The sequence below is a fragment of the Antedon mediterranea genome, chromosome 6 (assembly GCF_964355755.1).
Source record: "Antedon mediterranea chromosome 6, ecAntMedi1.1, whole genome shotgun sequence".
Lineage (NCBI taxonomy): Eukaryota > Metazoa > Echinodermata > Crinoidea > Comatulida > Antedonidae > Antedon > Antedon mediterranea.
Genome location: NC_092675.1, coordinates 958,197 through 975,529, shown reverse-complemented (window position 1 = coordinate 975,529; position 17,333 = coordinate 958,197). Strand labels below are relative to the sequence as shown.

Genomic DNA, 17,333 nt, shown 5'->3' with positions numbered 1-17,333 from the left:
AGAAAACTCTGTTTGTATTCACAATGAAAATGACTGGAATTTAAATTGAACTACATTTGAAAACTGCCATGGAGAGGTTGTGGGTTTAGAGTAATGGGGTATCAACATAAATAGGAATTGTACTGGAATATTCTAAACTTAATACACTCGGGAAGGGTGTTTAAACAAATGATTACGGATTTTTCTAAGCTGAAAAATGGGCTAAACTAAGTCCTATGATCAAGGTAAAACATTATTACTTACACAACAGCAGGCAGTAACTGTGATTTGTATTGTGTTTCTACCAGCTTGACACACTTCTTTTAAATATAATGGTTTATGTGAACTCTTGTTGTCTCCCCTCTCAATGCACAATGGATTGGCATTCACACTGACTTGCACCGATGCTGGCCAGTTTGTGCTCATCTGCCGGTCCTCATGGTGGTAGCATTTAAATTGCAGTTCAAGATCATGCCTATATAGAAAGATAAATAAGAACACTATACTTCTTATGTACAATAAGAGAAAAAAAAATTAGTAGTCTCAATTTGATAGGATAGCAAACACTGTTGGATTTCAATAACACATTTCTATATTTACCTGTACATAAGTGTTTGATGAACGGATGGTCGGAGTTGGAAGACATGGTTGCTGACTGCCAAATTGTGCTCCAATCGGAAGGGGGCTAAGACGATACCATCTCTGACTGGGAATGTCATCCGAAGTTCATCAGATACTAGCACTGTAAAAAATTTAAATTAAAAAGTCATTAATCAGGGGAAAAAATTGTCTAGAATAGATGAAAATGTTGAAATCTGACCATGACTTCCTTGTTTTCTGTGGAGTAACAGACATAACAAAAAAGTTCATCAAAAATCCATACACTTTCTACATAAATAAATACTCTACTTACCTGAAGGCTTTATGTCAACAGGACCATTGGAGTAGGATTTCATGTCTGCTGGGCCATTGGAGTAGTTCTTCAAATCTGGTGGGCCATTTGGGTATGGCTTAACGTCCTGTGGGGTCGGTGACATATAGGAAGGAATGTTTGGGCCTGGGGTGAGAGGCGGAGTTGGGTTACCGGGCATACCACCTGGTGAGTGCTGGAAATTCACAGCATGTGAATTCTGTAAGGTAAATAGAATTTATATGTTGATACAAGACAACTTATCTTTTATTTTTAGTTTTTCCAATATTAGCAGGAAAAGACATTTCCTGTAATGACTCTTCTTAGTACTATTGCATTTATTTTACCCTTTCTTGTATGAAATTGAAAAGTAATCTTTCTTATGTACAGTGGAATTAGTTAAATCTGTATACTTACTGGTAACTGTCCAATATTTGGTTGGTTGTATTGCATGCCCATAGGGTGATCCCTAAAAAATGGTCCGTTACCGCCCATACTTCCATAATCGCTCCTTAATGGCATTTTCTGACGTACCATGAAGTTCGGCGAGGCCATCCGTGATTGAGCTTGAAACGTATTTGACATCTTTTGGTATGAGTTTGGTGGAACATTATGCATGTTCTGATATGCTGGGTTAGATGCAGCCTAAACAGAAAATATAAATATTCTATATAATATTTTCAATTGAATACAAACAAATATTATATACTGTAACATTTACTATCTATATAATGAAGATATTTTGACAAGCACTTTCTATAAACGTTTATGGTGAATTAGTGGAATTAAAACCAATGTTAGAGAGTATTGACAACTAAATAAATTGTCCCTATATATAGAAAATGCAGATTTGACTAAGCAAAATCAATATGATGATCAATAACACTATTAATAATAAGAAAATACAAAAGTTTGGGGTACACCATGTGTTTGGGGTACACCATGTGTTTGGGGTACACCATGTGTTTGGGGTACACCATGTGTTTGGGGTACACCATGTGTTTGGGGTACACCATGTGTTTGGGGTACACCATGTGTTTGGGGTACACCATGTGTTTGGGGTACACCATGTGTTTGGGGTACACCATGTGTTTGGGGTACACCATGTGTTTGGGGTACACCATGTGTTTGGGGTACACCATGTGTTTGGGGTACACCATGTGTTTGGGGTACACCATGTGTTTGGGGTACACCATGTGTTTGGGGTACACCATGTGTTTGGGGTACACCATGTGTTTGGGGTACACCATGTGTTTGGGGTACACCATGTGTTTCCAAAAGAAGATAAAGTATAGAATGTCCCGACATATTGGTTGTTATGTACTGATTAAAATTATTGCGAAAAAAACCTACTGTGTTTTTGTTTATTATTTTTAGGAGCATTAGACTATACAAATATGCCTCCTATGTACATTTCATTAGAAACAATAACTTAAACAAGAGAACAGTAACCAAGAACATTTTGTTTACAACATTTATGCTGATTTATGTTGGTAAAGTGGGTGACCTATGCAATAATTTACAAAAGAAAAGGCATGAATAACATTGAGTACTAACCTGAGGGTTGAACCCTGGCTGATTCATATGACCCGGGTGGCCTGGGTAGGGCCGCTTCATATACTGTGGGTACTGCCTCTGCATACCTGAGCTGTACATTTGTTGTTTGTTTCCAAAATTGTTTGGTTGCCCTGGAAATGGCTGGTTGAAACCTGGGCCTGGTCTCATCTATAAAAAAAAAGTGATAAAATATTTGATTCTGCAGGCAAAACTAAATCTTTGATTAAAATTTCTGATATTGTGGTGTTTCTGGTAATTTATCATCGTAATTAGAAAACCTTTTCTAGTTTAAACTAGGAAGAACTGTTAACACTTATTTATTGCTAGAATGATTGCTTTATTTAATAGAATACACCATTTCATTTAATCCACGAGAGATTGATATTTCTTAATCCAGAATATAAATGATAAATTGTTATCTTTATATGAACTTTTGTCCTTTTAATTGATCTACAAATTGCAAATACTGTTTCAGGCACATCATTTGTCACTAAAGTAAAACCATGAGAAAGATTGTGGTTCTTACAGTACAGTACGATTAATACTTTGAGAATGTTCCCGGATTTCTTTACAAAAAGATGTCGAGTAGGAACTTATGTAGTTATAGCAGATTTTTCTTTATGTTCATGTTAACCAGAGGTTTTTGTTTGGTTTAATTGATTGAAATTCATTCATAATAAATAGAGAACTTTAGCAAAATGGCAATGGTACAAAATAATTAGTAAGTTTCAATTCTCTGCAACAAGGAAATGACATGACATGGTTAATAATAATTAGTGTTAAATTCCTTGTAGCAAATAAATAAACAAAAATCAACCTACACCACCGTAATCCATTCCTTGCTGCTGTTGCTGCTGCTGTTGTTGCTGTTGCTCTTTCAACACTGTTGCTGTTGCTGTAGCAGTTGCCGTTGCAGCCGCTGCAGCTACAGCTGCTGCCGCCGCTGCAGCTGCAGGTTGGGCCATGTCACCTTGCATACCCGGTTGGTGCGTGTTATGAGGGTTTTGTGGGTAGCCATTAGCTGGTCCTCTGTAAGGCTGCGAGTCCCTCCGATATGGTCCTGGTCCGTTCATTGGGAATCCTTTTGCCTGTGCAATGTGATTAGCTGTGTAAGAGTCTTGCTGTTGTAAAAACTGTGTGTTATTCATTCCATTGATTGGATTGTTACCTGATCAAAAAAGGCAATTTGTAATGATAGTTAAGTACAGAAATAACAAACACAATCTCTTAACCTTTGAAAAACAAAACAGATTGATTTGTATTGGTACGTTGAGTAGAAAACAAATCAGCAATTGTGTTGTCATTGTCATGAAATTATATTTGTTTCTCTTTACAGGAGATTCAACTTTGAAAAATCATTGTAACAAAACAGTGGTCTACAGTAGTCTAATAAAAACTATTAGTAACAATGAATTGTTTATTATTCTCTTTTACTAATAAATCAAAGAACAAACAAAAGAATAGGCTTTCTTTTATCATAGGTCCATGCTTTTATTATTCAGATGGTTGCACATACATGTGTACCAAGATTTACACTATAAAAGTATATTGCCTCTAGAGAAATAAATATTATTATTATTATGAACTGGTCTCAGGAGAAGTTCAGATTTCAAGGGACTATGTTATTTTTCATATTTAGAATTATAACTGTTTTAATATTTTAAAATTCTAATCAAAGCTTACCTCCTTGTACAAATGAATTATTGGTATTTGGTGCACTATTAGTCGTTTGTGTGACACCCCATACTGTTGTTACTACACTCAATGAGGGTTGCTGATGATGTGACTGTCGAGGTGGTCCCTGCCAAGAAAGTCCAGGATCAGGTCTGTAGAGACAAGGGATCAACTTGGATTAAAAGAATGTCATCAAATTGGTTAATATGCAATGTTAACACTTGTATTATTATGACCAACTCTATTGAGAATTTAAAATGAAGTTTTATCAAATTTGAAGCAAGGTAGAAAAAAAAAAGTTAAATCAGAATTTAGCATGAAAAAAAAAACAACAAAGCAAATTTATACTTAAAAATTAATAATTATAATAATATACCAGTTTATTGGGACATATGTATAAATTGAAAAGTGTGCTAGATTTCAATTGTGACAAAGAATTAATATAAATGTACTGATACGGAAGAATAGACTTGTTTAGGGGTTATGAATTTTAGCATAATGCACCTTTATGATACAATAATCTTTAAGTGTTGTAAAAAATTTATTTCAACAAAGTAAATTTCTTTTTTCCAATCAATGTTCTAGTGAATTGATGCGCTATGCTTCTTATTACATACAGAAGGTCAAGGCCAGATATGAATTAATTAAATAAGAATCAAAACTATATTCGGTGCAAAAACTATTATAGTACAAAGGCTTTTTTTCACAGTAATTTTCTCTTTTTCATACTGGCTGTCTTTGTTTTTTGCCAGAGTAGTAGTAACTGTCTAAGATAAGACTATCTGGATATGCTGTAGACCTACAATGCATCAGGCCACTGGCTGTCTTTGTTCACACTTGGCAGTGTTCCAAGTGGGTGGACCAGACAGATTGATCTAGGCAATAACTTACACAGGCCTACGACACAGCAGCAGCCTGATAACAAACCTGACCTTGCAAATTTTGACAATTTTTGTCAGAATAAGCGGAAGCTTGCAATACTAATAATTTGGGCTCATTTATTTTTCCAGACACCTGATATGTACAATATTTGGTATCAAACTTGTATTATTAGCAATCCAATTTCTATGATTGAAAACACACTGAATTGAAGTACAGTATGTCATGAAAAAGTTTTATTGTGGATAATAAAACGTTGAGTTTGTAACCTGGAATCTTTAGATCATTCATTTGTTTTTTACACTTTAAAAGGGGGGTTCCCCCTAAATAAGAAAGTATCAGCTATTTTTTAAAACTATTATTACAGTACTCCTTGTTCGTTTCATGTCAAAGTGGTCAAAATAAAACCTTAACCTTAACAGCCTTATTTAGCTGGCACTAGTATACGTACCCTTGTAACATATTTGGCTGCATGCCCTTTGACATCTGAGAGTGCATATTAGCGGGGGTAAGGGAAGGGGTGTGTCTGCCGGTTTCACTTGTTCTATTCTTTTGATGCCGTAACAATAATAATCTTCCTAAGTCCTCACACCAAAGTGATAGCATAGCTGCAAAGATTTTAAAAAATGTAATGATTTAGTAAACATATATACCGTATATCTATTCATTTTAATGTATGTTTTAAGTTCAGAAAATCGAATAAGATATTAAAGATGAAATTGTGCGGGGTGGGTGGAAATGGTTGGGTAATGTTGTATGGCAGCCACACAAGTACCACACCCTTAAATAACCATCTTGAGGAGAAAGAATATTACAGAACTGTAATAGGCATGTAGTTATACAGATTTTGTATTTTACTAAAAACTACAAATGTTCTCTATTCAAAAGAACAAAAAAAAAAAACACCAAAAAACCCCAATACACCCAGGAATCAATAAATCAAACACAGTAGTATATGAGCTATTGACATATGAGGATGACAAATTGATTACTGCAAAGAATTTAAATAAATTAAATTGGGAAGTGGTTAGCCAATGGTGGTCTGATGTTCAAGTAGAAATGTTCCTTCAGTCATGAGTACAGCAAACCACAAACTATAAAAATATAAACTCTCAACAAACCACCAAAATATTCCTGAAGCTCACAAATTCTTCCTTTAAATGCATACAGTAAAGGCCTTCTGGAAATCAGGCATTACCATACAATCAGTCCAAGAGGTCAGTCAAATTGTGATAGGTGACTGTACTGTTATCAAATCAAATCCTAACATATACAAGTCCTCACCACAGAAGCAGTACCAAAAGTGATCACAATTTACAATCAAATAAATTAAACATCTTCTGTCTTGTAGAATTTAATTTTTAATTGTTTTTTAGTTTCCTATAAACAAGCTATGTTTATACAATGCAATCAACATACCAGCATTTTAATGTGTGAACACCCTATGTAACAATACATATTCAATTTAGTAAACAAAAGAAAAGCTGTCTGCTACCATAGTTAAAAACAATATTATAGAAATAGCTACACATTTGTACTAATTAATATCAAGAACTAATTAGTTTAATGTTCATGTTTGTTTATAATTATAGTATAATAGGTCTTTGTTTAGAATACATTTAATTAAGACATAATGGAGAAATATTAAGTATAATATTTAGTCTTGGGTATACATGCCTACTAAATGTTAATGCGTCAACGTATGCATAATTTGTATTGACGGAACCTAAATGATGCATTGCCTATCATTTAACAAGTACACTGCTAAGAAATCAATTAGAGTAATTTCAGGGCGTCACACCGCAAACAATGCGCCATAGACGGAACACTGGATAATCAAACATGTATACGAATGTAAGCAATCATAGCTTTAAGCGATGGTTAACAACATCCCCTACAGCATTTAACTTATTTCGTTGCTTTTGTGCGACGCGTTTGTAAGCTAAAGAGTATTAGTGTGATAAAATCAATTGATATTGTACAAATATGAGGAGTGCTGCCATAAATTAAATTACAAGATTCTTAAAACCAAAGTTACTAAAAGATTAAGACTAAATGTGGCATAAAATGATGCTATTCTCCAGAAGGTGCACTACAACCAAGAATGTCAAAAACATCTTTTGGAAACACAACCAAAAATGTCAAAAACATCTTTTGGAAACACAACCAAAAATGTCAAAAACATCTTTTGGAAACACAACCAAAAATGTCAAAAACATCTTTTGGAAACACATGGTATACCAAACCTAACTTTACTAGTCATAACATTACTTATTCATAGCATGGAGATTATTTATTGAAAACTATTATTTTCAAGTTTTGATGTACTGTAGCCTGTACATTGACAAAAAAGGGGGATTCTTGATGACATATTTATTAATGTCTAAATAAATCCCACCAAATGTGTTTCATACAGCTGGTGGTTTTACTATTACTTAAATCTAATATTGGTAGATCTTCGGGTTTTCAAACAGTAAATATTTGTCTGTTTTATGTAAATAATTGTAAAACATCTGTTAATATATTTTTAAATACTAAATATTGATTTAAATTATATAATACTCACTATTTGACAAAAGCAAAGATTTGCATATATCACATGCACTAATAACAATTATTGTAAGCTAATAAAAAGGTAAATCAGCAATGGAAACAAGCGATACAGTACAGAATTCAGAATATGGACAAGCAAGAATGGAATCAACCCCAACAAATTCAGAGTTGAGTATGACATTGTATAAATTTAAAAAGAATTGTTATCAGTTGTAACATCTAAATTATAACTACCATAGTAGTAATAAAATACGAGAATATTAAAGTTTATCAACAATAAGGGACTAACTGCTATCTAATTATGGAACTTAGACGATAATTCTCTAATAATCGCTCACTCACAATCTGCAATCAAAGAATTTAATCAAAGAATCTATTGTAAACGGCTAGAATAACGCCCTAGCAACAATGCCATAGTTTGGTGTTTTATTTGATGACTGGAACGATAAGGTTAATATACACACACCTTCTATATCATGCAAACAATTGTCAAGTGTACAACAAAAAGGTTAGACAGCAGAATCTGATATGTTCCTATTTCAACCATTGAATAAAGGTTATTGTGTTAGAAAATCTTTATCACTTAGAATCTGTGAGCACACTTTATAGACAAGAACTAATATTGTGGTTCCATTCTTGCATTCTTTCTATACAAACACAACTTAATCAGATAGCCTCAGTGTTTCCTGTGTCACCTGTGTGCACTATCAAAAGCAGGAATTTGTTTAACTAGTGTACTTTACTTTACAGCATTCTATCTTATAAAAATTACAAAATAATTGCACTAAACATATTAATATCAGTTTGCATAACCTCGCACTGTTGCACCATACAAAATAAGTGTAAAATAAACATACTGATGCTTTTAATAATAGGACTAAAACTGCAAACTGAGTTGCAAAAGGTTCAAAGCTAAACAACATAGTAAACCACATTGGATGGTAGTGGTACGGTACTCAGTTACTGTAACTTTAAAGAGACCACATGTACAATAACGTTTGTACAGTAGTGACAGCAATCAACATCTGTCAAAATGACATATTAATGTTTGTAGGGACATTAAAACATTCAGAAGTCAGTTCATGTGTTTTAACAATTACATACTATGTACTATTAGTAGATGTCCATAAGTCCCCTGAAGTCGAAATGTATTGAAATCTCCAGTTGCTAAACCCATGTAAAATATCATAATCAATAAGCTGTACCATACTCACAGTGTGAAAACAAATCAAACATCACTACTAATAAACCAAGGAGGAGTAACAATAACAATATGGTACAATTATAAACTTATTCAAGTGTAGTTATAAATAATAAATTTGAGTTATTTTTATCTAATTTGTTTCAATATCTTGCACATATATTTACTGAACATTAATACACGATTCACTCTGTACATTGTTTATACATTTCTTATTGAATAAAATACTGTCATATTACTAAAAAACAAATCTCTTAAATAATCATTAAAAAAAATATACATATGAATGATCATCCTATTTACTGGAGTAAGTAAGGAAGGAAAATGTGATTATTCAAAGAATATATTGTATACACTCTTAAAAAATGATGATGACATACAGTTAGTTGTTTCATGTAGTAGTTTCTATTTGTCCTCATTACAATTTTAGTATCCTATGGTGATTTATGCAATTATAGTTCAACAGTTCAGGCCAATATTGACAATATCAGTTAGTTATATAATACTATTCACACAGAATAGCAAACGATTATTTATACATTGATTTACTCATTACAAATTATAAATTAATGTACCGTACGTTATACGTTTAATAGGTAATTTGTTTAATGAATGAGCTTTTCCACGAGCTACTTCAATATAAAATTATGATAAATTACAGTACCAGGGAAAAAATACTATTGTACACTACTAGTACTAGTGAAATGTATTTAAAGAATATATAGAATTTATTTTCTGAAAACCATTTCACTATGAGTATTGCTAAACACCGCAAACCCCCAGTATTGCTAAACACCGCAAACCCCCGCAAACCTCCAAAAAACATAGCAAACCCTTTCACTATACAGTGTAGGCCCAAATTCATCCTTTACTGAAATACATTAATTCAGCTTTTCCAGAACTGCAATATAGATATTTACCTTAAATTGACAGAGACAGTCTTTTTCTATAGAAAATGTTTTGGAAAAAACAGTGAATGAACAAACTATACATTACTTCATAATTTGATTCAAAATTAAACCAAAACTGACCACTTCCAACTCAGTGAAAACCTATTAATTGACCACTCAAAGTCAATGTTTACTGAGGCGAACTTTCAACTAAAAAATAGATTAAAAATAAATAATTAACTTTAAATTATTGATATCAATTATGCTAATTGTTCAATTAATATGAATTAATATATTTATACAACAAATTGATTAAATAATATTACCATTTGATTTGTTATAGATCACTTCCTTGAGTGTAAATTCATTGTTTACCTAACAATCACAGAGGTATCTTTGTGGTTTGTTCTCTATTCTGTTACAAGAACCTGAATTAATTGACTAGCTCCAGCCCATTGAAGAGCCAGACAAAAAGCTCATACAATGCTTCACTTGTACCGAACAATGAAGCCAACTTAAAGTGTTCAGAAAGCAACTTGCTCAACTGCTAACAATACAAAGCACACAAATTTGTGAACATATTGGATTCCTTCTGTAAAATATTCTATTTTCTGTAGACCTACTACTGTATGGAATTTATCATGAAAACTTAAAAAGAGTACAGACTTGAATTAAGTATACAAACTTAAGTGCTAGAAGAATTAAGATAATAAAAGTCACACATTTAAAAAATTCTCTAAAGTATCTTTAACTAAAACCTGTTAATTCAAGAAGGTTCTTCTTTAGAGGTTATTTAGAATTCATCAATATAGTATTATACTATAATGCTGTGATTACATCAAATACAGAAATGTTGTTAGTCAAGGAAGCTATCACAAAGCTGAGCAATTTGTGAGAAGTGCAGATGTCAGTTTATTTTAGTGGCACTAACTGTACTGTAGTTTGTTTCATATTTGTGGAGTCTAAAAAGGAATCCTTCACTAGTGCCTAGTGATATTATATTAAAGCCCCCTTCCCCACGTTTTTTAGATCTAATTTAAGAGCACAAACTATATTTAATGTAAAAATAATACTATATGGTCCTATTGCGATAACTTTTTTCGTCTTTAAACGGTTAAAAATGTGAAAAATAAGTCGATTCTAATAATTATAGCGGCCCGCTATAAATCCCAAAATGCATTGCGCGCGGATTGATATTTTTGTTTTTCACCTGTAATTCGCCCACTTTTCGATTGATCGTGAGGCCAAAACAAATGGAAGACTCCTAACTTTTCAGCGAAAATACCGGGTTTTCCCCAATTTGTATCAACGGAGTCTGGCAAAAATAGAAAGACAATTAATGCAGCAACTATACAACGTCAGGCTAGGTATATAGCTAGTGTATGATGTTCGTACGTTACCGATGTTTACCAGCTAGGCCTACAAAACTAAGCCTAGCTAGGCTAGGCCTAAGACTATCCACGAGAGGTCGACCGCCGCGAGCTACTTAGGTAGTGCATTGTTTCTCACTTTTTATCATAATTTACCATAAAACGTACATTTAAGACAAGGAATGACATGGTTTAATGTTTTTAAAGTGATATATGTATTATTTTCCAAAAAACGTCCAAAATTGCAGGGAAGGGGTCTTTAAGCTTTGTAATGTTTGTAAGTTAAGACATACAAAAAATACAAATTAATTTTTTTCACCACATTGTAAAAACATTGTGTATGTACAAAAAGCATGTACTGTATAGCTATAGTTAAAAAAAACACTGACCTATAAATAATAGTTTTTCAATTCCAATGAAAGAAAATCAGGTTTCATAGACTTTTTATTTCCATTGCATGGCAAGATTTTAATAGCAATTAAGACATATTAATTAATAAATGTCAAACGAAGCACTTTGCGCTTTATAGTTTGACGATATTTAATACTAGGACTTGGACTATAGTGGTGCTTTAAATGATATGACCTTTGAACTGTTAGCAGACAGTCACAATCATATCTCTGAATCAGTTTTCTTTCCACTAGCTAGAATATTTGTTTTATTGATTCAAAGAAACATATCTAAATTATTATCTTTGATTGATGTCTACATTCTCCAAGAACAGAATAATGAACCTCTTTGATACACAGCAAAAGGACACACAGCAAGGGATAACACAGCAAGGAATAACACAGCAAAAGGACACACAGCAAGGGATAACACAGCAAAAGGACACACAGCAAGGGATAACACAGCAAAAGGACACACAGCAAGGGATAACACAGCAAAAGGACACACAGCAAGGGATAACACAGCAAAAGGACACACAGCAAGGGATAACACAGCAAAAGGACACACAGCAAGGGATAACACAGCAAAAGGACACACAGCAAGGGATAACACAATTATTGATTCTAAACTATATTAGAACCTCTTTTCAACACCAATAGGATTGATTGGAATATCAATAATATGGAGCTTTTCGATATGATATATCGACAATGAGAATGAGAATGGTGTTGGCAGTGTCGTAACGGCTATGAGCGTTGAGGGCCCCTTAGCAGTGCTAAACCAGGGGCCTTTTCCTCCAGTGTTACGCAATTGGTCTGCACCTAGAATCTACCAAAACTGTGCCAAGGAAACGAGTAAGGAAGTACATCCCAGCATGTGCACAAAAAGTAGCATGGCATAATTAGTACCCACTATAGCCTATAGGTATAATGTCACTAATCAAAAGCCACCTACTACAGTATGAGGACATTATCTCTCACATTTTTCAGTATCCACAACAAATATACAATGAATTTATTTTATTAGTAACCATGTTTATGATGAACAAAGTTATCATAAATGGGTATTCCAAAAATGGTTGCAAATACTATACAGTAATAATATTCAATAATAATGTTAATGTTATTCTTTAAAAAGTAAAGTCATTTTTTATTTTCATGTTCAGCGCCCAACTTATAATTATATTTGATTTGTTTTATATGAATTTTATAGATATAAATGTACTGTACATTCAACAATAAAACATTAAAATATACTTACAATTTCAGAAAATACATTATAAATCCAACCAGGACAGGTAATAAGAATATCCAGAGAAAAAAATCGGCAAGAAAAGAATGTAATCTTTTGCTCAAATAAAACACAACAATAAACAGAGAGTGTTAAGTATACTCAATCAGCTGGACCGTACATTAAGGTTTACAATAAAGATAGTCTCACAATACAATGAATGTATGCATACACTAATATATTATTTCTGACCCTTGGTTCCGTTATTTAACACCGTGTAATTATCCATAATTTGCAGGAAAGCAGATAACACATTAAGAAATCCAGAGAAGAAAATGTGCTAGATAAATCCAATATAGTATTATGTATTAGATTCAGTTACCATGCAGCTACTACGTAACTCTCAACAGAAATCAATAACAGAGAGAGTGGATGCATAAAGCTCGCTTCTTACCACATGAACAACTCCTGGTTGAATGATCAGATTAACTGGCTGAAGACTGCTTTATTCTAATTGGACCTTGGGACAAAAAAAAAACCTGAAATCCAACTCAATGACAGTCTGACCTTTGTGACCTCAACTGATCTATCCTATGATCTGATTGGCTGGCTGTCAACTAAAGCAACATGACTCTATTAGATAGGCTTGTGACCTGTACTAGTACAAGTTCTGGTTTTTAACATTTTTTCTAGTGCTACCAGTATTTTTTACACACAAATTGAAAGCTCAACTGTGTAATTAGGAAATTATTTAACAATAAAATATACAGTGATTACTTAAAGTATCATTCAAAAATTGTCAACAATGCAAAAAACTGCCTTAATCTATTCTAATAGAATTATTTAGTACATATAATTGTTATTGCCCCACATATTAACATAAAAAATAGACATTTTGGATTACTATCCTTGATTTCAGAATTCCACATAAAGAACCTTGTAATGTAAGTGGCCTCAATTCCTAAAAGTGGTAAAATCAAAAAGACTGAATCTTTGTTCCTTAAACCATGGAAGAAAATAATTCCTCCACTAGAAATTGAAAAAAATTGAGTGAATTAGTACTGTAAATGCTAGGTGCAGATCTGTGGAAATAATGTTTCTCAAACAAAAAATATAGTTGGAAATGAAGTGAAAATAATAAAACATGTCAGTGTATGTTGTCAGTATTCAATAGGATATACAGTATAAGAAGAAGTAGATGAAATATGAACAAATATTTCCAACTATATTTCGCAACACAAATGTGTCATATAAATTTACTAATAATTTATCTAATAAGTTTTAAAATAAATTTTGATGTGATATGTGATTTTCTAAAACTATCATGAATAATAAACTCTATTTCTATTTTTCACTAATGACTGAACAGAAGAGTAAGTGGGCGTTTATTACAACAATCCATAAAAATCAAGAAAATTCTAGTGTTGAAAATTATTATGTTAGTCAGTTTTGTTGTTCACACACAATGTTTCATAATATTATCTTGTTATCAATTGTTGCGCAATAACATTTAGGTATGACAACAGCACAATTGTATTGACCAATAACAAATGCTAACAAGAACTTGTTTAGTAATTGATTTGGCTAACTCTGTAATTTCTTTTTATGTTTTAGTTGCCATTTCCCCTTAATTTTGTTAAAAATTACCCTAATTTTTATATAATAGATGACAAAATTATTTCTATAGAATTTACAAATATTCTTTTGATTTATTATTTGTATTACTATAACATTACAAATAAATATAATTTTTCTGATAATCCATACATATTTTAATATTATACTATATAACTTTATTAAGGCAGGTTTTCTGTTTATTTGTCAACTACAAGACAACATTAACCAAGCTATCATTTAGTGGTATCATAGAGATATCTCTATGGTGGTATTAGTAAGAAAAGAAATTATTATTGAACCATAAAATGTTAAAGTTTATAAACTGATAAGACAAATAGATTAAAACATGTAAGAGTGAAATTAGTGTGAAAGAGTGTACAGTAATTTCACTCTTCCTTGACTAAAATATGATAGATTTTTTTATTATGTATTAGGCCTATATAAAAATAGATTTTTTTTACATAACACTGATTCACAGAAAAGAAAAAACATCAATTTATTATTTTATGAAACCCTGAAATTGATTAATTTGCTATGACAGAAATACAGTCCACATTTTTCTGTGATTCCTTTCATTTGTCATAGCATTAACAAAATAAAAGTGACAATGTAAGCTTTTGTCACTTACAAAAACGAACCAAGTGTGTAGTTCCTATTCAAATATATGTACAATTGCCTGTAGTGTATTCTTCTCATGATATACCTGCTACTAGTACGAGTTATTCCATTATGCAAATTCAAAATCGTAGTAAGCAAATCGACCATAAAATTACTACATTTACTAAATCAGGAAAAGCATTTTGGATTTTTATATTCATTGTTATGTTGATCAGATGAGTTCAATAATGAATAAAACTTGTGGCACGGTAATAAAAGGTAGAATTGATACTTGTGTAGTGTATTTATAACATGTACAATTGAGACGTGTGTCTACTCCATTTTATTTCCCTTTCTCTTGTTCTCAAAATTTATTAAAATAACAAAAGAAATATGTTTTTTAGTTATCAATCATCAATTATTAAGATTCTACAGGTTAATAAATTCAGACAAATTATGTTGTATAATAATTAAGATATGTATTCAAAATCGTTGTCTACTATTGTCAGGAATACTAAAACAAGTCACCTTAAAATAAATTATTCTTAAATGTTTGATTGAAATCTGATGAATCTTTTTCTATAAAAATTGGGTAGCTTTGTTTTAAGGAATATTTTATTATTAATTAAAAAATCATTATTTTATTGTACAATATTATTATAACTGATTTGTACTGTATTGAAATATTATAAAACCAAAGACACTTTTGTTTAAAAATATTCAATGAAACTCCATTCCATAAGGGAATATATCAATTAGCAGGTACTACAATAGCTTCAGTAATCACATAACTCCTATCTAGACTAGAAAGAAGAAAGCAATACAATATAAACAATAAATGAAAAAGTAAAAAGGTTTATTTTGTTTATACACGTGTCCACACACATCAATTCATGTCTTTTTAGCAGTGAAAATGCCAACTGATAAAAACCTTACATTTACAACAAGCATCATAATGTGATATAAGTATCAACACCTGGATACAACCAGGCTAACTTCCTATTGCTATCAAAGGTCTTACGTCATCAGGCTTTCATTCTAAAGGATTTCAAATTAAACCAGGATTTGAGGCCTACGTTGGTATGACGTCACTCAACTGTTGTTTGCAGTGGGTAGTGCATTGTAATGAATCACATAACATCATTCATTGGCCTTAAGACAATAACATTTAATTTCTAAATAAATAAAAAGGTATACTGTATATCTTAAATTGTTTTAAATACTGGTATTAATATTATAATATATGGGATACACATAATAATTTGTTTTCTGAATAGTATAGATTTCACAATAAATTATACATTTTTATTCTCATGTGTTTACTTTGTTTACAAAATCTTACATATTTCAAGAATAGACAAATTATAATATAATTATTTTTGATAAAATCATAAAAAAAATTAAATATGCAAGCTATTATATATCTATTAAATATACCTATAATATAGATACAAGCAAAACATTTTTTATCAATTGTAAATATGTATTTTGTTTATGTACAGAACGCACTTTAAATAATATAAAGTATACTGGATTATTTTAAAATTTCGACCTGTAATTGGATTTGTTTGTAATGTAAAACATCTTCCAAGTACATTTAAAATCAATTAACAGAAAGTCACCTTTAAAATAACCACACAACACAATGGAAATTATTGTAGCTATTAAGTAATAGTTATCGTAAAACGTTCTTGCAATAAAATTTTATTATTATTCTTTTAGTTTGATGTACATTATTTATTATTATTAATGTTTTTCCTTCCTCAATTGCTCTCGATGTGTTTCTATATCTTAAATTTCAAATCATCAAATTTTAGATAGTATAAAGATATAAACAAAAAAATTTGATAATATTTCTGAGAATTGCCTGTTAAAGAGAATCATATGACGTACAGTACACATTTTAAAGAATTTATATAATGCTTTTACAGAGTAAAAGCAAAAAATCATTAGAAAAGCATATATAATAATACTGAAAGGGAAAATAATAATTATATTATAATTATATAGTTTTAACAAATTTCTTGTAGTTGTTGAAACCAACCAAAAATTCTGGACCAAGACAACGTTTATAGACAGTACTATTGTAATTCATAAATATGTGTATACTGTATGTTCATGTATTTTGTTTTATGTGTGTATGTTCCTTGCAACAATGACATTTATTGTTTGGCCACTGACAATTACGATTTAAAGATAGTGCATTTTTCATTTTGTTGTAGAGTGATAACTTACTAGTAGTAAAATGTAAATAACTTTCCTACACCCTTCTTCAAGCCTAAAATACCCCTATAGTCAAGTGACACTTAGATCAAAATAGTACCCTCAGAAGTTTAAAATGTAATACTACAAAGGGATACATCATTGTCTATGTACCATCATATATAAGCTATAAACACACCACCTGTACTCAACAAATCAGTTAAAATCCTAAACTACCCTTAAATATACTGTATTGTAAGATTCAGATATAACCCCACTTCTGG

At 31.4% G+C, this 17,333-nt stretch overlaps 1 protein-coding gene across 4 annotated transcripts in view; it reads right to left on the bottom strand.

Moving 5' to 3' along the window:
• The window catches only part of LOC140051045 (zinc finger MIZ domain-containing protein 1-like), a 95,348-nt gene that overhangs the window by 6,363 nt on the left and 71,652 nt on the right, over nt 1–17,333 (bottom strand). For 3 of the 4 annotated variants that reach the window (XR_011845480.1, XM_072096117.1, XM_072096119.1), the window contains 8 exons: nt 5,451–5,607; nt 4,130–4,272; nt 3,268–3,614; nt 2,447–2,614; nt 1,307–1,534; nt 893–1,109; nt 580–721; nt 244–454 (listed from right to left, as the gene is read on the bottom strand). Coding sequence is in view for 3 of the 4 variants with exons in the window: in XM_072096117.1 (XP_071952218.1) it covers nt 244–454; nt 580–721; nt 893–1,109; nt 1,307–1,534; nt 2,447–2,614; nt 3,268–3,614; nt 4,130–4,272; nt 5,451–5,607 (1,613 nt within the window). In the remaining variant the exon portion in view is untranslated. Of the gene's footprint in view, nt 1–243; nt 455–579; nt 722–892; nt 1,110–1,306; nt 1,535–2,446; nt 2,615–3,267; nt 3,615–4,129; nt 4,273–5,450; nt 5,608–12,663; nt 13,287–17,333 lie in introns of those variants that run through there. The other variant, XM_072096118.1, reaches the window with a different exon arrangement.